Source organism: Notolabrus celidotus, chromosome 21, assembly GCF_009762535.1.
Source record: "Notolabrus celidotus isolate fNotCel1 chromosome 21, fNotCel1.pri, whole genome shotgun sequence".
In the NCBI taxonomy this organism is placed as follows: domain Eukaryota; kingdom Metazoa; phylum Chordata; class Actinopteri; order Labriformes; family Labridae; genus Notolabrus; species Notolabrus celidotus.
Window position 1 is genome coordinate 7,352,694 of NC_048292.1, and position 27,007 is coordinate 7,379,700.

General features: G+C 40.7%; 3 protein-coding genes across 5 annotated transcripts in view; 2 read left to right on the forward strand and 1 right to left on the reverse strand.

The window, feature by feature from the left end:
- Positions 1–27,007, forward strand: part of LOC117804740 (high affinity choline transporter 1-like) — a 47,445-nt gene that overhangs the window by 728 nt on the left and 19,710 nt on the right. The window contains exon 1 of one of the 2 annotated variants that reach the window (XM_034673077.1): positions 14,374–14,501. The exons of the other annotated variant lie outside the window; for it this stretch is intronic. The gene's annotated coding sequence lies outside the window, so the exon portion shown is untranslated. Of the gene's footprint in view, positions 1–14,373; positions 14,502–27,007 lie in introns of those variants that run through there. 2 annotated transcript variants of the gene reach the window in all.
- On the forward strand, positions 574–9,620 carry ints13 (integrator complex subunit 13). Of its 2 annotated transcripts, none has more exons than XM_034673074.1 (17): positions 574–1,039; positions 1,546–1,795; positions 2,109–2,183; positions 2,319–2,521; positions 2,737–2,817; positions 3,928–4,018; positions 4,162–4,290; positions 5,567–5,651; positions 5,826–5,918; positions 7,511–7,600; positions 7,707–7,885; positions 7,963–8,127; positions 8,225–8,379; positions 8,467–8,697; positions 8,789–8,919; positions 9,094–9,259; positions 9,341–9,620. In XM_034673074.1, exons 2-17 carry the CDS (start codon positions 1,571–1,573, stop codon positions 9,375–9,377), a joined length of 2,136 nt encoding a protein of 711 aa, XP_034528965.1. In that variant the 5' UTR covers positions 574–1,039; positions 1,546–1,570; the 3' UTR covers positions 9,378–9,620. The 2 variants fall into 2 exon arrangements, with proteins under 2 accessions (XP_034528965.1, XP_034528966.1); XM_034673075.1 differs by having other exon boundaries at positions 9,094–9,229.
- Positions 9,343–21,104, reverse strand: LOC117804741. The gene is made up of 3 exons (XM_034673081.1): positions 21,084–21,104; positions 13,118–14,672; positions 9,343–11,271 (listed from the first exon to the last, which is right to left on the reverse strand). Exon 3 carries the CDS (start codon positions 11,086–11,088, stop codon positions 10,120–10,122), a length of 969 nt encoding a protein of 322 aa, XP_034528972.1. The 5' UTR covers positions 11,089–11,271; positions 13,118–14,672; positions 21,084–21,104; the 3' UTR covers positions 9,343–10,119.

The window sequence follows — 27,007 nt, forward strand, 5'->3', positions numbered from 1 at the left end:
GATTTGCATGGAAGTTATATTTAGCCTGCATAGTTTTTATAGTGCCACAAAGTTTTTTAATAGGTGAGGGAAAATTCAAAATAGTGATCACACTGTAGAAACATGGGGATATGGCACCATCTTATGGAATGTTTACAATGCCAAATTAAGTTATAATCAATATTTCCTAATAATTATTGGTAGGATGTGTAAGTTTGAAATATTCTGATCCAAATCTTATCTTATAACTGCTACCAGTGATTGTTTCCTTGATAAAAAAAACAAGTAACCCCTGATTGACTTCTACAAAAAATAAATAAATATAACAATGAGCCAAAGAGACAGTCTTTTGAACGGCTCTTTGAAGGGAACCGGATGTTGAGGAGCCGTTCCTTTCAAAGAGCCGGAAATCCCATCTCTAGTTCGAACCCCAAAAGCTCTACCATAAGTCAAACACTCGATAATGCCGAACAACAAAGATATTTGTATGATAAAAAAGTGTCTTATTATTAGTAATCATAAAGTTTTAACTTTATAACTGAATAACAATGCCATGGACTGCGATGGAGGACAGCGGAACCATGTAATGTGCGTCTCATGAACCAGGGGAACGAATTCAGTGACGGAACACCTCGGGACATATTTCCGCCAATAACAAACCTGCTAGCTTTCAGAGTCTTAAGCTTTATTGTTTATACTAGTCATTCCAAGTGTGTTGAATTAACTAGTTTATGGTCATGCTTAAGTAAAATGGATTGAAACAACGGTGCTTAGTATTACACAGATGTCATAACGTGAATTTAGATATTAAAAACGTGAATCAGCAGACAAATGATTCCGACTGGTGTTAGCTACAAAGGCTAACGCGATGTGTAGAGACATGCTCCTTTAGCGAACAGTCATGTTAGCTTGGTAACGATTGGACACTGGTTCTGGGACTGACGGTGTCTCAAGGTTGGTCGTGACACCGTCCTGTTATTTGACTAAAGAGAGCAAGCACAGTCTTTCAGCCGGTCAGATAATTTCCGGGAAACATTCAGCTGCAAAGAAGCTGCAAAAGGTGAGTTGACACAACATTCACTGACTAACAGGCAGCGTAATGTGGGTTTCTGTACTCATTTGTAGCATTTTAAAGGATGTGCGCATGCTCCATGATATTTAGAAAATGATCATTCTGGAGTATAATACTTAAACGAAGCAGTCTGATTATTTTTAACACCAGTATGTGAACTTAAAATGTAATTGGGAATGCATATTTGAATTTTTATGCAAGGTTTACTATTCAGCAGATTCACTATGTTAATATAAAGACCCAATGTATCCATTAGTTTAAACCTTAACAAGTTTACACTTTACATAAAGACCTCAGACAACATTAATCCAAACTAACTATATTTATTTGCTAGAATGAAGGGGATTTTGGATCAGATTATGTGTTTACATTATGCCACATCCTGATTATCAGCTATGAAAACAGATTAAAATTCATATTAGGTATATCAATGTAAACTTGCAGCACCTTAAAGTCAAATGTACTCAGTGATTAATCTTCTTGTATCCTTACAGATCCGCCAAACTGGAGTTCGGCAAAATGAAGATGTTTGCGGGGTCGCACAAGACCGTCTTTGTGGTGGACCACTGCCCCTACATGGCGGAGTCAAGCCGTCAGCAGGTGGAGTGCGACGTGCTGACAAAGAGTCGAGCTCACGGGGTCATTCCCTTGGCTCCTGTGTCCAAGTCGCTGTGGACGTGTGCTGTGGAGTGCTCCATGGAGTACTGCCGGATCCTCTACGATATTTATCCAAAGGACAAACTGGTTAGCTTCTTTACTTATTCCTTTTTCTGATCAAATTTAGATTTCTCATTCCAAGTGATAAAAGAGATAAATTATCCTTTCAATGGTTTTAATGAAGGTGGAAATGTTTTGCTTCCTCTGGGTACTGCTTTCACTTTTGTTGCGGAGCTGCATGAAAACACATTTAAACATTATAAAACAAAGTTTAGTTTGCAGAGGAGGAAATGTAAGGCACTAAGATATGAATAAAAAGGTTCACTTAATGTAGTGTGAATGCTCCCAATAGAGTCAGCACAGCTTGTAACATTTTATGTCATCTCTTGTTTTTTTACAGATTAATTACATTGTGAGTGATTCCGAATTCCACATCTTGAATAGCTGGAAACGAGAAGACCAGAGCACACATGAGGTGAGCTGCGTTACACAACTGTCAGTGTTTTTAGTGTTTCCAGACGCCAACATTTCCAAAAAGTGCATCATTTCCCATTCAATTCAGCAGCCTTTAACTTGTGATATGATGCTGCATTTTCTCCTCCTCCTCCAGCTCATGTCAGCTCTTGCAGCCGTCGGGCCACCTAACCCACGCGAGGACCCCGAGTGTTGCAGCATCCTGCATGGGCTCGTCTCTGCAGTGGAGTCTTTGTGCAAGATCACAGAGTTGCAGCACGAGAAGCGCACTGCTCTCATGGACACAGCCGAGAGAGTTGCAAATAGGGGTCGTATTATCTGCCTCACTAATGCTAAAAGGTACTGACATCAACATGACAGAAGATACAGATGTAGTAAGATTGTGCTTACACTAATAATTATTTCAGTCCGTTTAAATGTCGGGAGAAATGAATTAAGAGGAAAGTATCCCATTCTAGAACTCATTCTTATGTTACAGTCTTCATATTTGCCATTTGATGTATGTTTCTTTATTTAGACTGTGCTAATGTTGAAGTGCTCTTTTTTTGTGACAGTGATACCCATGTGCGAATGTTGGAGGACTGCATCCAGGAAACAATATTAGAACAAAACAAGCTGGCAGCGGGGTCAGACAGGTCAGAGTCAGACATTGTCATAAGAATTAAAGCTGCTGTTGGTAGGAATGGTGTAAAAATGTTACTTTTTTTCTGCTGGGTTTGGAGAAAAGGTCATAATACCCATCTGCACTCATCGGTAAGTGGAGTAATTTGAGACTATAGCAAAATCTCTGTTTCCCAATGCCTTTGCATCAAGCAATGTTATTATTCCCCTTGTTCCCGTTATGACGGAACAATCACAGCTAATCTCCAATCCTCTGTCCTGATTGGTTAAGGGGCGGCCCCTATTATGTCCTCCGATTGGTTATGAGTCCGGCACTATCATGACTACACACGCCGATCTATGTTGGGGGGGCTAAAGGCCAAATTCCACCAGATCCGTGTCCGGTCCGTCTCTGATCCGTCACGGCACCTGATCTGATAGGTTTCTATTCTAGTCAATGTGTTAACTTCCACTGGATCCGCTCCGTTGCGTCTCTGATCCGGCAGGTGGGAAATCAGACTTCAAGACTTCTATTTTTGCTGGATGCTGGAGCACGACGCATCAATTCAGCAGATGGAGCGGGACAGGAAGTCAGGCACCTAATCATAATAAAAACCTGGTTAATTTTCAGAATAAAACACTCAGTGTTATCGTGAGGTCGTTTTTAACTTTACTATGACAAAAAAAATGTAATTTAGAGCGGAGACAGGCCTGGAGTCATCAATTCAGAGGTTTTCAGAGGCTTATAAAGACAACATGGATGAGGAGAATCCTTGATTCAGTGATTGCCGCAGGGAAAACCTCGGTCACATGACTCCAGCTGTCCGGCGGTCCTGCTCCGTGCGCTCTCGTCAGCACGGAGCAGGACCACAGCGGATCGGAGACAGACCGGACACGGATCTGGTGGAAGTCCTGTGTAAGGGGAAATCTGGTTGGGAGGGATAGTGTTGACATTTGAAGTCCCTCTCTCTGAACAGATGTTTACTCTGTGACTACCAACAGCAGCTTTAAATCTATTACTTGTTAAAGTTGTTTTGATTTACAATATATATATGTATTTTTCTCAGCAGTGCTTATCTTTAAAAAAAAAGAAGATAATGAATCAGATGGCTTCCTCATCTTTACCTCACTGTTGGGTGTTTCAGGTTGATGGCGATCCAGCAGTGCGACCTCGTCCTTGTTCACATTCACCCACAGGGGGAGGACACGCTGGTGTCTGACCGACCCAAGAAAGAGGTGGGCGCTAAAAAAGAAGAAACAGGGATCATAGTCATCACTTTATCGAGTCATGAAAAAGAGAGAGGATAAATTATAAGTTTTGTTTTTGTACATCACACTCTGGTTATTTCTGACTTCATCTTCCTGTCCTGCCCTCTCAGATCTCATCTCTGCTCACCAGCGAGGTTCATAGCGTCCGTGCAGGCCGACATTTAGCCACCAAACTCAACATTCTGGTCCAGCTGCACTTTGACTTAGCCTCCACCACCATAACAAACATCCCCATGAAGGTAAGAGGGCGCTCATCCTTCATCTGGCCTTGCACACAATTCTCCTCAATATGAAAATCACAATCCTTAAAGACATTTTTGTTTTGCTGGCACATCAATGTTTTCATGGTAGAATGCACTCTATCTTTTTCTTCATTGTGGTGTTTTACTTTCATATTCTCTCACAGCCCTTACCTTTTTTTTGTGCTTGCTAAATCTTCATGTACAAGCACTTCTCACCTTTTTAATTTCTTTTCACTCAAACCTTTTTGTTTCTCTCATCTGCATGCTGATATGACTGTGACTCTGCTGCTGGTTTCATGCTGTATTTTCTGTTTTGCTAGCCCACATTAAATGTTTGCGACCAGGTTAGTACTCTTATCACACACACATCAAAGTGAGGAAGGCTCAGAGCTGACATCACATAGTGTGCAGTATATTTGTTTTGAGAGCTACTGTTGCAACAGGCTTACAGTGTCATTCATTCATTTCAATGTGACAGTTAGTGCACAGTTTAGCTGCTGAGGCTCAAGTCAAAGAACAGGCGACTCTGGTCCCACATGGACCCCTGGAATTATCCTTCTAACTCAATTTATCACACAAATGTTAACTCACAATTTGATTTTGCTTTCTTCAAATTTTCTGTCTTTTTTTTTTTAAAGATTTGTGACCAAATTCAGAACACAAACAGAACTCTTTATTATCCAAACATTTGTGACCAGTGTTGCCTCTTCTTCTTCTGGGTATTTAAAGTGTTGTCATTGTCTGTCAGGTGTTAAAAGTTGTCCGATCTTTCCTTGGTCTCTGTTTTGCCCCATCACATCCCATTCATCCCCCCCCCCCCCCCCCCCCCCCCCCCCCTTTAGAGTCTTGGTGTGGTCTATTGTGCTGTCTGGATTTAGATTTTGAAAGCTGACCCTTCTATGTGAAAAACTACCTTTAGCTCTCCCAGAACTGCCTTTCCTGTGATTGGAATGTTTCTTTAGATTTAACCGTAGATAATTCTAACAATGTATTTGTAAGATGGAGAATCCCCTGATTCGTCAAGCTAAGTTTTGTGTGCATTTAAGGAAGCCTGCATACATCAATGAGCTCTAGTTTGAAAAGAAGAACCATACTTGAGTCACCCCAGAGAGTGGTTTTTTTTTTCTTCTTCCTTTTGTCCATTTTCATTTACCCTCTGGAACATGAAATCAGCAGTGTTAACGTGTGTTTGTGTCTGTTTGTGTGTTAGTCTGAGTATTTAAGGAGTCGACTTCATACTGACCTGTTTTATTTAATGTTGTTGGATGGACAGGAAGAGCAGCACGCCAACACATCAGCAAACTACGACGTTGAGCTCCTGCATCACAAAGACGCTCACCTGGAGTTCTTTAAAAGCGGTGGGTTCAGCTTGTTTGATGTGTCGTTTTGATCGGAAAAAGAAAAGAAATTATTCCCAAAGTCGATTTAATTTCTTAATGAGTCACATAAATGAATTTGTGAAATGTATCTTCATTTTTTAAGAATGTCTAATGTCATGAAGAATGATCTCTTGTGCTCTTTTTCTTGTGCAGGAGATTTGCATATGGCCGGCAGCAGCACGAGAGAAAATGGACTCAAAGAGACAATAACGCTGAAATGGTGCACTCCTAGGACTAACAGCATAGGTAGGATCAGTCTGCTGGAGTCAGTTTCCAATTTGCAACTTCCAAATCAGCTGTGCATTGCAAGTTATCTGAAGCATAACTTGCAATGCAGAGCATCCACTTCTCTGATTTTACTGCCTCTTAAATCCAATTTCAACTTTGTACAATTTTAACTCTACTTGTGAAGTTGAAAGTGGTTCTGGATCAGAACCAAGCGGCAACCTCTGGTCGCGAGAATTGAAGCCATTGTGAAAGTGTTAAGAACTGCAGTTTCTTGAGTGTCCACTTGAGGCTGGCTCTGGAAGTACAGGAAACCACATACACACCAATTCAAAAGAGACGATCTTTACAGCAGAAATAAACATGTGTACAGCCTGGTAGAAAAGACGAGTGTAGTCTGGATAGCTCATTTCTCGATCGGCACACAATGTACGGGGGTGACTTTTTTCAAAACGCTGCAATTTGGGAGATATTAAGATTACGAGTCTTCCAATGAGAGGCACAGCTGACTTGATTGACAGGCGGGAACACTGTAGCTGTTGGCTAGGAGGCTCAAAGTCCTCCTCTTTTCGTCACACTAGCTCGACAGCAGTTTGGTTGACTTCAGCATATCCAGCTCCCGCCGACGATTGGCTTCAAAAAAGAGCGCTTCAGAAACAGATGTGTGACGTCACGGATACTACGTCCATGGGGGTATGTTTGCTACCTGAATTTCCGGTTTCGGAATGCGGAAGCAAACAATGGTGAAGCCGATAGAGAAACTGCTTCTTTAGCATAACTTGTGATTTAAAAAGTTAAAAAGTGGTTTATATGGAATTTAATAATTTTCACATCACCTAAAAACAGAGTTCACCGTCAAAAAAAGAAGAGAAAAGAAAAAGCGGAGCGTTAGCGCTGTGCATTGTGGGAAACAGTACGCGAGGCAGACTGGTCTGATGCATACTGAGAAATTTTCCCGAATCAGTAGACATCCGGGGAGTTTTGGCTGACTGCAGATTTTGCTCTTGTTCACATACTACATACTGAATTTTGGCCAAATCAGTACGTACTGCTAGTATAGTAGGCAGTTTCAAAAACAGCCTAGGTATTGTAGTTCTGGATCAGGTTCCTTTTTAATGTTCCCCCTCAGCCAAAACAGAAGCTCACGACAGGATTATGACAGTTTGTCAATTGTGTTCCGCCATTAGAAGAAGTTATGTTTGTGGTGATACTTTGTAGGTTTAGATATCTTATTTAGAATATACAAGCCGGTTTTCTAGAAGTATATAAAACTAAGATACTTTTTCTGCTATCGCATTCATTCATATAAAGTTTCTTCATAAACTTTTTTTTTCTCCCTCAAAAGTGTAATCAATGCTTGTGAAGTCAGGGGCAACAACATTTTTCTGATGTGTTGATTCCTCATATCATCCAGCAGAAAGCTGTCCATGGTGATTCACTGTAATTGCTTCCTGTATTTGATCAAAAGCAGAACATTCAGCAGCAGCGTCTGATTCGTGAAAAAGCAGAGCATCAATCCTGAATCTGAGCACAAACTCCTCCTTTTTGCTTAAAATATTAGCAACCCAAGGGACCTCTGAAGTTGTATTCATGAGATGTTTTCTCCTCCACAGAGCTTCATTACTGTACAGGAGCCTATCGCATCTCCCCCACAGACGTAAACAGTCGTCCCTCGTCGTGTTTGACAAACTTCCTTCTCAACGGTAACCTACATTAACTCCTTCTCAATCTGTGCTTCATCACTTACCATGTTTCCCTGTCCTGAATTGATCTACACTCTTGTCATTTGTCTTGTTTGGTTAACCGCAGGTCGATCAGTGCTTCTGGAACAGCCGAGGAAGTCAGGGTCAAAGGTCATTAGCCACATGCTAAGCAGCCACGGAGGCGAGATCTTTCTGCATGTGCTCAACAGCAACCGTTCCACCCTGGAGGACCCGCCCTCCATCAGCGAGGGCTGCGGTGGACGAGTGACAGACTACCGTATCACTGTGAGTTCAACTTGCACTGACTGGGTGATAATATATGTAAATAATATGCAAAAAGTAAATGAGCATTTGTGTTTCAGGACTTTGGGGAATTCATGAGGGAGAACAGGCTCACCCCTGTAGCAGAGTCTTCCTATGATCCTTCTGGGAAACTACCAGCTGAGAGGGCCAAAGCTCAGCTGGAGCGCCACACTCGATACTGGCCTATGATCATCTCTCAGACAACCATTTTCAACATGCAGGCAGTGAGCAGCATGCAGATACTCTAGTTCTTCTAGGCACAGTTTTTAGTCTGCTTAGCCATCGTTCACACTTTGGTGTCTTCCTGTTTTCCCCCACTAGGTGGTTCCTTTAGCTAACCTGATAGTGAAGGAGACTTTGTCTGAAGAGGATGTTCTGACCTGCCAGAAGACAGTTTACAACGTGGTAGACATGGAGAGGAAGAATGACCCTCTTCCAATATCAACTGTGGGATCCAGGGGCAAAGGACCCAAGAGGTATACATATTTGGAAAACAAAAATACACATCTTTCTTTTGGTTTCCAGCGTAGTTACAAAAGTTTCTGCCTCACTTTTATCTCCAGAGATGAACAGTATCGCATCATGTGGAACGAGCTGGAAACATTAGTTAAAACTCATGCCGGAGCTACGGACAGACACCAAAGGGTGCTGGACTGCATCGTCGCCTGCCGCAGCAAACCTCCCGAGGAGGAGGAGAGGAAGAAGAGAGGCAGGAAGAGAGAGGAGAGGGAGGACAGGACGGAGAAGAACGGCAGCAAGGATACAGAGGACAAAAGCTGGCAGGACTCGGAGAGGTCAGTGGTGTTCACCAGAGGAACCTACGTATTGGGTCTCTGAGTTTTCCAGTCTTTAAAGTGACACTGTCTTTTTGTTTGGTACCTGAAGACTGAAGGGTTTGCTGGATAAGGAGGATCAGGAGTCCGAGGTGATAAAGGATTCTCCAGATTCCCCAGAACCGCTCGTAAAGAAGCCACGCCTGTCCACGGAGGACGTTCAGCCTCCAGAGAGAGCAAAAGGTGCAAATCATCACAAAAATACTGTTTTTGTGCTGTCTTTACTTTGTTAACAAAAAGCACTAACTTATATCTATATTCAAACTTGTACTAATGACAGATTAGTCCAGCAAAACCTACAATGACATCACTCTCGTCCTTTGGGTATCTGTGTTTTTACCTGTGTTGTTGCTGCAGGTCCTGTGTCACTCCTCAGCCTGTGGACCAATCGCATCACCATGGCCAATTCCAGGAAGCACCAAGAGTTTGTTGGAAGAGTGAGCTCTGTCAACAACAAGTTTGAGTTGTACCAGCAGCTCAAAGAGGAGAACGGGTGTGTTGCTGTGAACTATACCAAACATCAGTGAGTCCATGAGCGTGACATTTGACCGTTCAGACAGAGTCCAATCCATTGCATTAATCCTGAATTTTTCCTCCTTTTCAGGATGGAAGTTCATGAAAATGGAAAAGCTTCCAGATGATGTTACAATGGAATCATTATTCACCACTGCCAAGGACGAGATTGTGGACCACAGTTTTTTATTTTATTTTATTTCTTGACCCAGGCATCCCATTATACCCTCAGAACAAGGACATCAAATGAAATAGAAAGCAAACTCTAAAGAGGAATTTCTATTTTTTTTTTTTTTTACCCATAATTTGTAGATAAGCTGTTCACATATTGTGTAACACATTAAAACTGTCAATAAAGACTTTTGCGCAAAGTATGTCATGTTGAAGTGATTATTTTGATCTAGTTATAAACACAAATTAAAAAAACAAACTTAGATCGCAAAAGTAAAGTGAATCAAAAAAAAAGCTACAAAGTGTTTCTAAAAATGTTCCCAAAAAGCCAGCGATGTGATTGGCTGATTCTCTGGTGTGAGAAAGCCAATCAAACAGCTACCTCTACCCTGTTCAAGTTTTCAAATGGTGTGTTACAAACTTTTACAACTACATTAATCCTATTTATGCCATGTGCAAAACATACAATGGACTCATTTATTTAAATGGCCTGCCTTTAAGACTAAGGTGCATTGTTCACCAACTCAAACATGTAATTATTTGCATTTAAACAAAGTAGTGTATGCCATGTACACACACAAAAAAAGACTAATCCAAGAAAAGGTTTTTTTCACAAAAAAATGAATGCAGTTTCATGGAAACATTTAAGATGTATCAGAATACTTATCAATGAAGGACCTTTTTGCTATTTCTTCCACCTCAAATACTTGAGGAGTCGTGTCTTATAAGACGAGGCTGCAGTTCATTGTCAAAAATGTTCCTCTCCTGCTCAAATGTTGATGGAAGTTTGTGCTCATCGCCTTGTGAAAAGTCAAACCAAAGCTGCAAAGGTGGTGGAGGAAGCTCAGGCTCAAAAATTGGAGACCGTCTTGGTCTGATGGCTCTCAGATCCCTCTGAAACTTGTCGACTCGGCCTGCTGGCCAAGTGACGGTTGTTCTTGACCTCTCACGAACTTTCCAGGAATGGAGTACCACAGCAACGAGGATGACGATGAGGATTAGAAGGCAGACAACGAGGAGAGCTGTAAACATGGCAGCCATCTTTTGATAATGGGTGATCTGTTGTGAGTTGGCTGGAGATGCGAAGGTGCAGATGTTAGAGGTGGAGTTCAGGGAAGTGTTGGTGCTTAAACTGGGCTTCAAGGTAGTTTGGAAAGCAGGCGTAGATCCGCTGAATGTGGGAGTAGATGTGGAGAAACAGTCTTGTCTGTAGCTCACAGATCCCACTTTAGTGATAGGGAACTCTGGGAGCATTGCTTCTCTAAACGCAGGGTTGACTGATGCATCTGTAGAACGCATTGCAAACCACATGCTATGTATCTGATCCAGACTGCATTGTCCAGCTCCACACAAGCTGGTGTTGTAAAAAGACACCACAGTGGACCCATGCTTCATGGAAACAACAGACAGGTGTTGGTTACTGGAGCTGTTAAAGAATCCAGACAGTTTTCTGAGCAGTAGCTCCACCCTGTGGCGCTGACGGAGGATGGATTGAAGACTGCGGTGGACAGTTATGGTGAAAACATGACAAGGGTCAAAAGGGCTGTGACGCAGATCGATGGTCAGAGGCAGCCAGGTGCTAAGACCATCTCTGTCCTGTGCAACCAGGAGAAGATTCTGGGGAGCAAACTGCAGGTCCACCTCAAGAGGAACACCATGAAGCTCCATGTCGTCCAACGCAAACCAGGTCCCAATGTTCAATTAGCTTCATTTCCAGGGAGAGGGTGTCTGCGTAGCCGTCTTCTTGGTCGAGGAAGGTCTCAGGTGGGATTTTGAAGTGAAAGGGGAAGCCAACTGTGGCCATCAACGGTGGAATAGGTTGCACCACTCTGGGCGGCATATTTGTGGTGCCTGAAAAAAAATGTACAGTGAAATTGTTGCTCAGATGATGCTAGATAGACGTGTACAAAGCAAAAATAAATGAAAGGGCCTGTGTCCACTAACAACAGTTTTTGTGCTGGCAGTGCTCATGACCTTAGTTTCAAATAGAGATGTGTCAGTCGCGAACGAGTCAGTCTTTTGAACAGCTCTTTTAAGTGAACGATGAGAACCGATTCGCAGTTACAAGCCGTTCATTTTGGAGCTGTTTTTGTATGCAGATTGCCCATGAAGCCTTCACGTGTCACCTGCGTGCCCCATGAGTCTTTTGTTCCCACTTATTGTCTACTCTTTGTTGTTGTTTACATTGTTTTGATGTGGATTCGAGTCAAGAAGCTGAGCTCCTGTTTGTAAAGTAGTTCAGGTGCAGCAACACCAGGTGGGGTAGTACAATTTTGCATTCACATTTTTATAATGTCCTCATTTTTATTCTAGTTGTATTTATATTTTTTAGATACATATATATTTACTCTTATTTATTATTTTTATATTTTTTTCTGTATTGTTAAAATGTTCTTGTGTGGAAAATGTTACAGTAAAGTTGTTTTGCATGAAAGTTATCTGTAGCCTGCGTAGTTTTTATAGTGCCACAAAGTTTTTTAGGTGAGGGAAAATTCAAAATAGTGATCTCCCTGTGGAAGCATGGGGATATGGCACCATCTTATGGAACGTTTACAATGCCAAATTTAATTATAATCAATATTTCAGAATAATTCCCACCAGTACAGTATATATATTGGTGGGATGTGTGAGTTTGAATTAATCTGATCCAAATCTTATCTTAATACTGCTACCAGTGATTGCTTCCTTGATAAAAACGAGTTACCCCTGGTTGACTTCTACAAAATAAATAAATATAACAATGAGCCAAAGAGCCAGTCTTTTGAACGGCTCTTTTACAGGAACGGCCCCTCAAGATCTGGATCCCCTTCAAAGAGCCTTAAATCCCATCTCTAGTTTTAAAGCACTTCTCACTGGCTCTTACTGTTGCTAGGTTCCACTACTGCTCACCTTGGTAATGACCATTAAGTCTGTTTAAAATGCATATTATGCTTTGTATTTACTTTTATTTAATTGATTTTTACAAAGAAAATGTGTTGTAGTATTTGCAGTAGCTCTATTCCTGGAAATCATACTATAGAAAATGAGTGTGGTTGAAGACCTGCTACTTCTTGATTTTGAATGGTTGATGATGGAAAGTGATGAGCACGGCAGTGTTTTAAAAGTTATTCTTCACTTTTAAAACACTATTAATAGTTGGTAACCATTGGACTAAATGTGCTGTGGCCACAGTGACTACAACAGGGCAGTTTTTGCAGTTCTGATGCTGAGCACTGAGACCACTGAGTTGCACTGATTTTGTATAGAAGACAGGCCACGCCAATGCAAAAAGAATGCAGTAAGTGGACACAGGCCCTTAAGGTTTAGGTTTAGAAATGAACCGCCCATTTGTAATATTGAATCCAATGTTGGATGATAAAGATAAATGTTGGAGCTTTGATGCCTGCAGCCATGTAGCAATGTTTACATTTCTTCCTGTTTTTATCTTTTGTAAAACAATATAAAAACAAGGGCAGAAATAAATAAAATGGATAAATGTAACTTTTTTAAAAATCCATATTGATAAGGAAGTCAGTGATAAAATGTTTTTTTCCAACATCTTGTGAGAAAATGTGATAGCCATGGTTTTGTTGGGAAATTTTAACAGGCTTTTTTTCTAATTTTTTTTTAAAGACACAATTCTTGATTAAAATGTAACTGACAGGTGTAATTTACATATGCATGTATTTTGTCAGTCATTCTCTCTGATTGCACTTACTTGAGAAAGAAGCAGAGGGCAGTGTTGGCTTGACTGAGTTCTGTCTTTCATATGAAGAAAGGCCTGCAGCTTCTAATGATGTGGTTGAAGTCCAATAAAGTGGACTCAAAAATGTTCTGGGAATCTGCTGAGTGGGACGTCCTTTTGTGATTAGCCCACTGCTGTCTGTAGTAAATGACTCGCAAATTAACAAGGAATTCTGTTTACTGATGCAACCACCAGCGAGGACAGATGGTGGTTTGAATGATGTGTATGAAACTACTGAGAAGCCACTGCCTTCTGGAGAAGTCCTTTCTGAAATATCTGTTAGTGGAGAAGTTGCTGAGTGGTGTATTTCATTAGTGGTACTTGCATAGAGATTTCTTGTTGATATGAACAGTGAGGACATACATTTATTTGACTCAGCTTGTTCTCTTGAAACAACTCCAGTGTCAGGAAGACTGTGGGAATTTAGCAACATATATTTCCTGGATGTCTTGGTTAAAAAAAAACTGTTCACTTGTTACAAGCATGGAAACTTCTGATGGGAAAGCAGTCTTCTTATCTTGTGAAAAACTTCTCCAAAAGTCCACGATGTGCTCTGATGTGGTCTCAAGGCAATCACTTTTCACTCCTGAGGCTAAACTATTTGACAAACCTTTGCCACATAGAGAAAAAGAACGATCAAGAGTCTGCTTCTGATGAACAAGGGATGTAGTGTATGACTCCTGAACAGTAGAGGGAGCAGTTGGATCAAAATGGTCCTCCGTCAGGAACCCAGTGTTGTGAAGTGTCTCACTTGAACTCGGTGAAACTTCAGTCAGGACTCTTGTTGACATTCCAGTTACTATAAGTCGATGAGAAGAGGCATCTCTTTCCTGAGATTCCATAAACAGAAGTGTTTGATGAGTTGGTTGAATTGATGGCATTAACTGTACACTCTCATGAGCTGATTTTAAGGGTGGATGTTCTATAGAAGGCTGAACTTTGACCACAGATGATGGTATAGAAAATATACGTTGGGTCTTAGTGAAAAGAAAGCTCAACTGAGGAGTTGGTTGAAAGGGCATCAACAAGTTGTTTGAGCTGAAGGACTGTATCGCCTCATGTTGTCCATTTAAATAGCCACACTCTGCAGGTAAGGCTGTTGTAAACATTGTCAAAGAGGGGTCTAACATTGAGGTCGAGAGTGAAGTCTTGCATTCAGTTTGCCCAGACAGTGTCAGCTGACCCGTCCATGTGGTCGATGACACATCCTGAGTTGTAACACTTGGCTGAGACATCATATCCTGCTTCAAAACCGAAGACAGATGTTGGATTGTATCAGAGTGAGAGTGAGTTTTTGATAAGTGCCTGCTGGTTAATCCTGAGGTTGGTGACAGATCTGGAAACTGCTGAGTAGAAGGTATTTTGTCCGATGATGGTAGTGAATGTTTTGTGTTTAATGTGGAAGTTAATTCCAGGACTGCAATATCACTCTCTGCTGGGGGTTGATAGGAAACAGATGGGGGATTGTAGAATGTTGTTTCAGCGGCGTGGAAGTCTTTAACTGTCCCTTTGTTAGCGAAAATAAGACCTATGAAAGAAAGAATGCAATGATTCAGTACAATGGAAAAGTATCCAATCCATGTATGACATACATATAAATTACCATTTCTATTTCATTTATGTACCTAATTTCATCCCCCCTGCCACACTGTTATGTTATGCAGGGGAACAATGATAGTGACAAACACATAACGTACTAAAACTCAACTTTGAGGTATAGTTCCATGTTTCAAGTCTTTCACCTCATTGTTATGGTTTTACAGCTTGTAACTTCTCTGATTTTGTTTTGCTTTACTAGGTTGTAACCATGTGTTTTTCAAAGTGAAGGATGCCGTCTAGACAGCAGAATCTGTACAGTAGAGACAAAGTTATAGTTTTGCAGTAGCATAGAACATTCTAAAAACAGGGTTCAAAATTATTTGACCAGTGAATACTAATTCAATGATACTTTTGCTTGTTGTTGTCTGTTGTTTGTTCAATGAGTTATTTTTTTATGTTACTGTCGACGCAAGGGCTCCCTCGTAAAAACATTTTGTACCTAAAGAGGTATTCCAGGAAAATCAAGAAATAACACTGGAGTGCTCAACGGCTGAAATGAAATAGAAATCAGGAGTGGTGGAGACCAAAACAGAGACAACAAAGAGTAAATTAAAGCTCCTGTGACAAGTTTTCAGCTAGTTATTCAACAGACTGAAATTTAAAAAATTATGCCTCTATATCACACCCAAAAGCAAACAGACCCACAGCATGAAGGTTGCCTCTTTCTATATTGTTGTTTTTCATACTTGTCAGACAAAATGATTGATGGCACGCTACATTTTCTACAGTTCTCAATAAAGGTTCTAATACAATTCAAATTAAGTTCTTTATCAGAGCTTTGATACTAAACTTTGATCTGTTATATGAATAGCAGAGGTGGAAAGAGTACTAAAATATTTATCTGCAAAACTACTACAGTAAAAGTAAAAAGTACTTTGATTAAAATGTACTTCAAGTACTGAGTACTGAGTTCTTACCTTTAAACGGGGGGTGGGGAGTCAGGGGGTGTTGGAAAGTAAGATATGACCCTCCCAAAGTAGGGACAACGCATATCAACGCATATCTTCCTGTGCTAATTGTTAAAGTATAACCAACATTAGACCATTAATGGTAGAAGAGATAAGGAATCAGGTTGTAGCCCACAGCTTACCTGACTTTGGTAGGAAAGAGGTGTTAGCTTTGTGAGAGCAATGCTTCGCTGATAAGTTATTGACAGGGGAAGGACGCACCTGTGAATGTACTTATTGTGATTTCAACATGAGCATGAGTAGGGGAGAACGGGGTTGGTTGTCACAGGGGTTGGTTGGCACACTCGTTATATCTCGCCACCAGAGGGCACTGTTTCTCAAATTGGGGTATGGACATTTCCAGAATTAGGATCAGAGCTCACCTACATAGTCTTCTCTGGAGTAAGACAGCTGAACGTGAGGTGAGAGGACTTTTTGTGTTTTTCATGTCAAATTGTAAATATTCAGCTCCTCAGTATTTTTCTACTAGGCTTTTAAACGATGGGTTTATTAAAAAAAAACAAGTGTTACCCTTACAAAGTGTGAGGGGAAAGCTATAGTTTAGATTTGTATTAGCTAGCTAAGTAGCTGTTAGATGGTTGTTAGCCTTGATGCTAGCAAAAAATTCCAGTTGGGGTTGGTCGTCACATTCTCTTTGGGGTTGGTTGTCACATGTAACAACCAACTCCTATGTTGGCAAAATCATGCATGGTGAAATGAGTTGGAGTGTGCAGACCCTACATTTGCCATCATTGTAACTCAGACAGTGACTGCATGTAGCCTAGTTGAGTCGGCCATTATTGTTAGGCCTGTTTGTTTTGTTCTTTATGTTGTTATATAGGCTGACCTGAAGATGTGTTTCCTGTTCATGGTCCTTGCTCATTTTATGTTAAAATGCATTAAGTTATGTAGGCCTACGACTTGTCAGTGCAATTAAACTTTCAAATTTAGTTCTGCCTTTTTGCCTTTTTAAAAAGATTTTTCCCATTGAAATACCATTGTGACAACCAACCTCATAGTGTGTGACAACCAACCCCATAGTGTGTGACAACCATCCCTGTGATGGGGTTGGTTGTCACAATGTGTCAGAGTGTCTTTGATAGTTAATTGCCTCTTTGTTACAATGAGTTGGAAAATGAGAGGGATACACATTTCAAGCCAACACCTTAAGCTTCAATTTAATGTAGGAATGACTATTGAAAGATGTTTTGATGATGAGCAATCATCAAAACAGCAAAAAGTGTGACAACCAACCCCGTTCTCCCTTACTCTTCTACACCTCTAGGTTAGAGGTTAGTTCACCTGATCACTAGACAGTAGACGTCAGACAGTCAGCTGGTTGGCAGTCATGCTGTTGATGGAAAGCTTGTTTCCGTTTTGCTTCATTTTTTTTTTAAACTCAGTGCCTGAAGCAATGTGAACTGTGGTAAAGTACAAAACTTCCCACAAAAAAAAAATCTTAAGTACTGGTTTTAAAAACTAATAAATAAAAGGACAAGTAAAAAAAAACAACTCAATTACAGTCACCTGAGTACATGTAATTAGCTACTTTCCACCCCTAATGAATGGTCACTGAACACCAAATAAATGCTTATGTTGCTCTGTTTCTCCTGTAATTCCAAAATGAGCAACTATTTAAGTTACACCTTGCAAAATAGATTATTTATTTACAACTTCTCTCTGCCAAAAAGTTGATATTGGCTAGTGCAGGTTAAAGAAATATGTATTTTATCCTCATGATAGTTTTTTTATTTCCTCTACATAGCACACAGCAATGCTTCTTGTATTTCCATCACTACATTAGTCCATATGCTCCTCTATTCATGGCTGTGAGCGTTCTTTCAAGCAAGGTCAAGTCATTACAACATATGACTTGAATGACTAAGTAGCCAGAACAATACTACATAGTCATATAGAAGTAAACAGCAGCAGACATACCCAGTGAGCTCACTGAGGGCTGGCTTTCTGAGTCAATGTGGCTGGCCGTATACAATCCAGTCCAGAGGGGGGTTTCCTTTGGGTGGGGTCGAAGGGTCACACGAGTGGGGAGCAAGGGGATACTGTTAGAGGCTGGGGCCAGCTGCAGTGAGCGGTAAGTACTGTGCACGGGGGATGATTGTAACAAGGAAAGAGGGGTGTCAGCTGCATTGGAAGTCCTGCTTGTTGATGTTTGTACAGGAAATATGGAGAAAGGAAACAAGTCTGTTGTCCAGAAGTGCTCAGGAGTATTTAATGAGACCTCAGCTCCCTTTTCACTGCAGTCAGAGGCTTCCATGGAAGGTTTTATTTCTGAGGCAGCTTGTTTCACATATTTCTGAGACTTTGGCAACAAGTTTGATTCACTGCAACCAAATTTGATATTGACTGACGGATGCAGCGTTGTGGAAATACAGTTTAAATTATTTTCTGGGGAGAGGAAGCAAATATCAGCCAGTTCATCAAAGGGCTGACATAAACATTTGCTGACAGAAATAACCTCAGTATATGTTGGCTTCTTTCTCTGGTGTTTTAGATGCAATAGGACTGTTGGAAAACTTGGCTCCAGCTTAGTCACAGAAAGAGAAATATCTGATAGCTCAAGTTGCAAAGCTTGCTGTACCTGAGGTGTTTGGACAGTCACAAAAGGAGTTGGTGTAAATTTCCATCTTCTCAAATCTCTCTTGACTTTATGTCGGATAGCTCCAGGCGCACGAAACTAGGCTTCTAGCAACCTCTCTAACTGCCCTGCCTTCACAAGGTGTTTCAGTTTCTCGGCTAAATCAGAGAGTAGTTTTTTTCCACAACCGACAGGCCACACAAGCTCTGCCAGATCCCCTGAGGAATCTGGGCCATCTTTAACCCTATGCAAATCCTCAAGGAACGCACCATGCCTGTACATTCTCAGCTTCTCAGCTTCAGTTTGTCGTTGTGAGAATGTTCTCCGTTCTGAAAACAGGTAGACAAAGCCTTGAGGCAGGTGCAAGTAGTCAGCCATGGTGCTGGACAAATGAATACGCTGGCTTGCGTCAAGAGTCATGGGATTCAGGTTAAGTAGAAGGCTTGTCCAGAGAGTTGTCTCCCCCTTGAAGCAGGAGGAAGTATCCCTGTTAGATGGAGCCAAGGCAAAGATAGTTTCATTAAAATATGGGATAATGTCCAATAGTTTACATACCGTCCTTAAAGCTTATAAAACCAACAATGAGTTGTTCCTACGGACAGATGTAGCTTACTTATTGTTCCTTAGTGCACCAAAACATAACCCACCAATCAGCCTCACTTTCACACACTGGGTCAGGTGTTTTTTTAAAGGTGACATATCATGCAAAATGGACTTTTTAATGGTTCTCTACCAGAAATATGTGACCCTGGCATGTCTACAAACTCCTGAAAATGAAAAAAAAATCCATTCTGCCCCTGTTCTAATTTCTCCACCTTTCTGTAAATGTGTGCTGAAACGAGCCGTTTCACTTTTCAGTGTTTTTCATACGTCACAACGCCATCCGGTCTGTAACGGAAGTCAGAGCTCAGAGCTTGTTGAGCGCATAGACTGTATAAAATACAACTCAACTCTCCTCCGTTTTTCATTACCTGCACATATGTGTGCTAACAAGGAGCTTAGGAGGGAGGCATTCTAGTTGTAGGCTGTCTTAATAAACACAAAGGTCGTTTTTACTCCCCACGTCTGCAGATTTGAAGATCTAGTGGATGATTTTTATTTTTCATGGAAAAGTGCTAGCGTTAGTTAGCATAGCCACATAGCTACATGTTCGTAGCTGTGTACCAAGACACACGTCGACATACTGACAAATAAAACAACAAGAAACACTAAAACTGTGACCAATCATTCAGAAAGGTCCTGCTGCAGGCGCCTCTGCGTAAGGATCAGATTCTGGATCAGATTCAGAGGGTTGAAGTAACACGGGTCTGTGAGCAGCCGTGTATATTCAGCCAACATGTAAACATTAGATCAACGTGCTGGAGAGCCGAGGCCACATCCACTTCCTGAGGAGGCGTGGTCAGAGAGCTCATTCTCATTTAAAGGCACAGATACAGAAAACAGACTGTTCTGAGCAGGGCTGAAAAAGAGGGGTTTACAGGCATGCCAAAATCTGATTTCAAAGTGTTTTTTTGAGCATAAACTTTAAAGACATGTTTTGGGGACCTCTTAGACCAATATATTTTGATGAAAAAGAGCATAATATGTCACCTTTAATAAAAACTAAACTAGGATGCATTCCAAGGAACTCTCTCTGTTTCAACAACTGTGTAAACTCCACAAAGACAGTAACGTTCAACCAAAAGTCCCAGGACATTTGAAAAGTACTACCCACCAAGCAGGGGCTTTTCAGGTGGGAGATTATCTACCTCTGAACTAAATTTAGACCCTGGTTCCTCCGGTCGAAACGCACGTAGTTCATGGGTAAAGTCCCTAGTTCCGGGGTAGAGTTCCTGCGGTCGAAAAACACCTTACCTGCTAGATTTCGCTTGGTATTCCCATTTCTGCACACTGTACCTTTAGTTATGAAAGGAAACAACATTTGTATGATATTTCTATTTAAGAGGTTTGTCTTTTATTTTAATTGTTAACTGCTGAAACATTAGAGGTATAGTAGAATGTTGGCAAAAAATAATGGATTTCGTCTAACACTCAACCAATGAGCAGCTGGTAAAAGTGTAACATTTATTTGCAAATGCACTCCTGTCATCCTTCCTGTCTGAGAACAGACTGTTAACCTTCCTTCAGATGAGGATTTCACAACCTTTTTTTTTTATAACATTTTGACAGATGCTACCCATAAGAGTTCCCTTTGTATGCCAATGCTGTGACAATGCAGACTCACTGCAAGTGCAAAGTACATTCTCTTCAGTAGTGAGCTACCCTTAGGCCTTCATGGGGTACAGAATTGTGATAGAACTCGTGAGTAATACACCATCACTGCCCTCATGGTGCACTGTATTTCTCAGAACTTACCTTATATGATTTCTATGTATTTGTGTAGATATGTCTCATCTGGAGTCACACTGGAGATCAGTGTTGTAGTCGAGTCAACAAACAGTTCCCATACTAACATTCAAATGCACACTTTGTTACTGTTTCAGTGTTTATGAAACTTAAAAATACCTGCAGTCCACCTGCTATTAATCAGAATTTGAACTAACAAAACATCTTGATCAAGTATTCTCCTTTCAACATAAAGAACATGTTGAACTACTCGTGAACACATGCAGGTGAACACATGTGCCAGCCCTTGCTTGAAACTGACCATGAGGGCCTTGAGCAAAGTAGCTATAGATGGTCTGGCAAATGTTCAGTTGAGAAATGTTAGTGTTTCTGCATCTCAACACATGGTAACTGTAATCTTCTCCATGTGCCATACAGATCAAGAGTAGGAGAAACATACTTTAGTTCCCACCTTGCTGGGTCAGTCCATTTCTTTTCCAGGATGTGCAGGTAAAAGTAAGCCTCACACTGCTTTCCAATACTGGACAGTTTTAGGTGGTACATTCCACAATCCTCAGCTAGAGCCAAGCCTGCTAGACTGCTGGCTTGTTGCCTAAAGCTCATCCAGTGAGGCAAAGTGCTGTCTCCATTAGCCTGTCAGAGCTGGGGAGAAAAGTAAAGGTCATGTTAAGTTTTTTTTTTTTAATGCTGCCGCTGGGTAGATGTCATAGAAAGAAAACTTAAGTGTGCTGCCAAAACAATTTGTTTACAATTTTAAATGGCCAAGTCTCAGAATAAGTGATACATAGATCCCAGAGACAAAATTTAGATTCTCACTTCAGCCTCATTCAAGTTTCAAACTTTTTCTCATTAGCTTCTCCTAAAATTCACTAGGAGAAATATTTGAGACCATGACATGAGTCTTATTGGAGACTTAAATTAGAGATCTCATTAATGTCTAATTTCATTCTCTTTTAAAACATTTTTTTTTCCTTTATTTTATAGGACAGCTGAAGAGAGACAGGAAATGTGGGGAGTAGTGAGCAGGGGAAGACATGCAGGAAATGGTCAACCGGCCGGGAATCGAGCCGGTTGACCATTTCCTGCGACGAGGACTGTAACCTCTGTATGTGGGGCGTTTAGACCGCTAGGCCACCAGCGCCCAAAAGAATCCACTCCTTTAATTGTAATAATCTGGCTAAATCTGGTCAGCCCTTTTGTGGCCCATATTTTAAATAAATGGTCGGTCATACCTGGTATGAAATCTCTATCTTTTGCAATTTCTCTCAAATCCACTAAATCTTTGTGAAGTTGTTTTGTTCTCAAACAGACTTGTAAAGGAATGACCATATTGTGAAGTCAAAGAAGAGATCATAAATAGCTGATCTTGCAAGTGGTTCAAATGTTTTAATGAGAATTGTAAGGTTGTAGACAAGTACATTGAAATCTTAATTTTGCAGGGCACTATAAATGTTCATGAAAAGATGAGCTCAGGCTCTTTCTTTGCTCCATCTGAGCTCAACTTGAGACACAAAAACTGAGTCTGACAACAAAATGGTTGAGGTTAGATTGAGAGAGCTCCCTGATTTCTCCACTTGAGCTCCAAAGGAGTCACAAAACTTGAATAATACCTGAGAATCATTTCAGATTTTGACGAGATCTCCTTTTGAACAGAAAGGGAGACTAAGCTGAGACTCTTTGCAACTTTTTTTTCTGGAGGCAAGAATGAGAAACAGGAGACATAAGCTATAGTCTCATTTAGCTTTCAAGCAGATCTCATTGTTGTCTAGGAGACATAAATGAAACACTTTTGAGATCTCCTCTCTAAATGTCTTTTCCTATGAGACTGTAGGATATATTTTACTAAGAAAGACTTATTTTGCATCTGTGAAACAAATCAGCTATGAGACAAGAGATAAGAGTGACTGCTGTGTCGGGACCTTTAAGGAGAAAAGGTTATTTGGACTTCTGCCCAAACATATGAACATAGGAAAATGAAAATAATCAACAGGATGAGTTGTACATGGTGTTTTTGTGCTATAAGCTACTGTTTACATAGGAGAAAGGCAGGGCTATGTGCCCGCCCAACATACAGGATCTCTCTGATGTGGCTGTGGGATTTGAAACACGATATCATCCCCCACTATATCTGTAGGCAGTGGAAAACAACCAATGGTAAACAGTATGCAGATGAATGAGCTCTGTAACTCCCCCTGTGATTGTTAAAGCAAAGCTCATAGCTTGACTGGGTGGAGCAACAAGAGAACCATGATTCTCAGCCAGTAAATCATATCAAGGACACATAAACATTCTTTGCTGTCTTTTAAAATGCCTCTGTCACATCATCAAAACAGAATTATGTTACAGGGGCTCAGAGGCAACAACCAGTGAGGTTTTAACGGACAACTTGAGACCTATATTTCTGCCTCCCTGGGTTCACGTCTCAAGGTCCTGACCCAAATTGCATTGCACTCTAAAAGTAAGAAGAGTTACAAAAAGAACACTTTAATTACATTACATAGTAGGATGAATCCTCAATGGCAAGTGTTTGTTTTCTAAAGCTAACGGTATTGACTGTGTAGACATACATGACCAAATATTTGTTCACAAAGCTCAGCTTACCTGGTAATACTCTGTGCGTCCTGACATTGCAGAAATTGGCAGCTTAAAGTCGAAAGGCGATCCTGCCTCTGACGTGAAGTTGGGAAACTGACCCGAATCACTGATTAAGGGACAGTGTTGCATTGAGCTTTGATTGTGCTTCACATTCACCAGCAGCAAAAACAATATCAGGTAGAAGTCCAACGCTTTACATAAGAGGGTGTTCTTTCGGTCAAAAGGGGCAGGGTGCTTGACAGGGAGGTGATCCATGTTCCGTTACTTCTGGACTGAATTTTGGAATTAAATCCAAAATGATAAAAATCATACTGTACCAGTTTTGTTTTAAACTTCCATTTTGTATCCTTTTCTGTATACCCTAAAACTGCTGGTGTAACACAGAAAATAAATTCACCAGATATTGTGATATTATTAAACTTGCAAATAATAAAGGATACTCCATGCATACATTTTTATGACTATGGAGATCCATGATTTCATTGAATTCACTTAAGATTCCATGCTTAGGAAAAAATAGATTTAACACACAAAAAACTACAGAAAAAGGAGAATGCAAAACACGGGTGCCATGCCTTAAATCCGCAAAAGGTAAACCACATCAAGCACATTTTTGCAGGCTGGAAGTTTTCATCCTTTCAGTCTGTCCAGCCCTCTTTCGTCTGTAATTTCTCTCCTTTCATGCGATTAAATTGCACTGCTGCTTGCTGAGGATTGCGCCCGATCTTCCCATATTGTTTTTGTTGTCCAGTCTGTGTAGAAAGAGGTCAAGGAATCCGACAGACTGTGTGATATATCATCAAAAAACAAAATGCCCGACAAACACCGCCAGGAAAAAGAGTTTGTTTACAACGTGGCTGAACTTGATCCTCATAGCAGACACGAAGAGAGCTCTTTCTCGGCTGATTCTTTTTGTCCCTGGAGGTCCAGTTACAAGTCAGGTAGTGGTTACTAGGATACCTGCAATACTACCTGGGACTGTATCAACTACTTTTGCAACTTAAGGTGACAGATGCCTGATCTTCTTCAAGGCTCTTGGTGTGTCAGATCAGAAACTTGTTTTTGTGTGAGGATAGGCCAGAATTGGCTCACAAGCAGTTCTTTTAGACGGGGTGTTACATGTGTCTTAAACTGTGTGCTTAGGCTTTAAGCCTCTGAATTCTTGGCTTAACTCATCTTAAGTATTTTTCTACTACTTTCAACATTTGCCAATCAGAGCTACTGTGAGGAACTTCTGGTTTGCAACGATCTTGGTGGTGACTCCCTGTGAACAAAGTGGTACGTCCTCTATTGGCTGATCTTGTCCTGTACATGCATATGAAGTGTTTTCTGAAACAGATAAGTGGATACAGTCAATCTTCTTTTTGGTAGTTTTGTTTGCTTTTGCATGTCAGAAAGAGGCATCATTGTTTCACTTAGTCTGTTTCACAACCTGCTAAGAACTTTATTAACACAAATAACAGACAGAAGTAACAGGAAACACCTGTGCTCCTGGTAGTGTGAGGCTGTACTAATACAAAGTGCTAACTTTACATAATAGACAAGAAAAGCATCCTTACATGCTTGTCATGACAAAGCTAATCTGGAAATTAAGTAAGTTTAATGTTCACCCTGTTAGTTTAGTGCAGTGTTTTTCAACCTTTTTTGAGCCAAGGCACATTTCATACTTTAAAAAAATCCTGAGTCACACCACCAACCAAAAGTGTTCCAAAATGACACATTTAGTCTCTCAATTTATGAATCTATTTATCTGAGAGAGGGACTTTGTCTACTTCTTTACCTCTGTCAGGGTGAAGCATCTCATTTACAATAGCTTTTGCAGGTAATATTAATGTCTCTGCCAGAGTGTGTGGCTTTTTTGATTTGGCTACTAGTTCAGCTATTAAGTAGCTAGCTTGGAGAGCTCTCGCAGACACTGTTGTAATTTTTTCTCATAAAAGTTGCCTTTTCCACCACCCATATCACGCTCTTCATCCAGGTTAGAATTTTATCCAGGGCCCTGTTTGGAGTTTTCATTTTTCCTTTTTGAATATTTATCCATCGCTGTTGTACGCCTACTTCTTGTCTCATACACCTCTCGCGTGCATCATTTATTCAAATGTTTATTCTATTTGCAGTGTATGAATAATATTTTTTGGGACTAATTAAGTGAAATTTGATAATGTCCCACGGCACACCTGACGATCTGTCACGGCACACTAGTGTGCCACGGCACAGTGGTTGAAAATCCCTGGTTTAGTGTGTTAGCATGCAAAATTTTGATAATAAGGGATAAATACAATGTACAAAAGGCCGGATGAATTGTCTAAGAATGCTGGAGAAGTATTTGCTGAATTGTCTGCCAGATTTTAAGACTTATCATAACACATGTGAAAGCTCAGAGTTCAATGTTGAATCTAAAAAGTCCACTACATATTATCAAATTCTGATTTAAATGGTTCTCAATCCTGATTGGTGCTCAAAAGTATGTGACATCACTTTTTGTATTGCTTAACCCCACCCACTTTAAACTAACAGGAAAAGCACACATCAGAGGATCTTATCAAAAAAACAAACAATCATGTTTTTCCACTATTGAATCAGAATCAGCTTTATCAGAATCAGAATCAGCTTTATTGGCCAGGTATGCTTGAACACACAGGGAATTTGACTTAGGTAAACTGTGCTCTATTTGTACAAGGCATAAGTACTTGGCAACACAAGTTGTGGATTAAGGAAATCACCACCCAGAAGGACACTAACTTAAACTACTTGACAATCAATACAGATCCTTGAAGGCCCAACCTCACAACTCCCAGGACTTTAAGGGTCTGCTGACATCTTTGTGCCAGATACCACAGCAACACATTCAGAGGTCCAGTGGAGTCCTTAATTCATAAGATTAGGGCTGTTTTGGCCATGACTGATGAGAGAGGAGACTAAACTATTCAAGGCAGGTGGTCATAATGTTATGGCTGAAGCGTGTATAAAAAAAAGATTTGTGTCAAAGGGTTTCAGAGTCCTTCTGTCCCTTGCAGTTTTTAGTTCTTTCAGTCGTGCACAAAGTTTTACTTTCATGTCTGTTATCTGTGTTGTCCTCATCAACCCGTCACTTGTCCTTGTTCTTTTGTAACAAGAAAATTAATAATAATCCTTGATACAGAGACTGGAATTGAGATTATTTCCTACAATGTATAAGTTTTAAATGTGTTTTCTTTTTCTTGTATCTTTCTCAAGAAAGCCATATTGATAACTGTTTACAATACACTAGAGTTGGAAATAGAGGAAATATGAGCACTAACCATAGACTGTATAAATAATGGATGTAGTATCCGTGACGTCACCCATCTGTTTCTGAAGCGCTGTTTTGAGGCCAATCGGTGGCGGGAGTCATATTGCTGCTGTCAAGCGATTGTGAGGTAAAGAGGCAGGCTTTGAGCCTCCTAGCTAACAGCTACAGTGTTCCCGCCTGTCAATCAAGTCAGCTGTGCCTCTCACTGGAAGACTTGTAGTCTCAATATCTTTGAAAGTACCACGTTAGAAAAAAATTCACCCCTCCGTACAGTGTGTGCTGATCGAGAAATGAGCTATCCAGACTACACTCATTTTTTGTACCAGGCTGTAAACATGTTTATTTCTGCTGTACAGATCGTCTTTTTCCCATTCATGTGCAGTGCCGGTTCTGGGGAGGGGCCAACAGGGTTACAGTGCCCCTGTAAAACTGAACCTGGACCCCCCTGTGCCCCCCCCCTCCACACCAAAATAATATTATACAATAAAAAAAAAGCTTTGGTATCACGC

Coding starts and splice junctions, on each gene's coding strand:
- ints13 (XM_034673074.1), top strand. CDS start 1,571: ATGAAGATGTTTGCGGGGTCGCACAAGACCGTCTTTGTGGTGGACCAC. Junction 1,796..2,108: donor TTTATCCAAAGGACAAACTG/GTTAGCTTCTTT, acceptor GTTTTTTTACAG/ATTAATTACATTGTGAGTGA. Junction 8,698..8,788: donor AGCTGGCAGGACTCGGAGAG/GTCAGTGGTGTT, acceptor TGGTACCTGAAG/ACTGAAGGGTTTGCTGGATA.
- LOC117804741 (XM_034673081.1), bottom strand. CDS start 11,088: ATGGAGCTTCATGGTGTTCCTCTTGAGGTGGACCTGCAGTTTGCTCCC.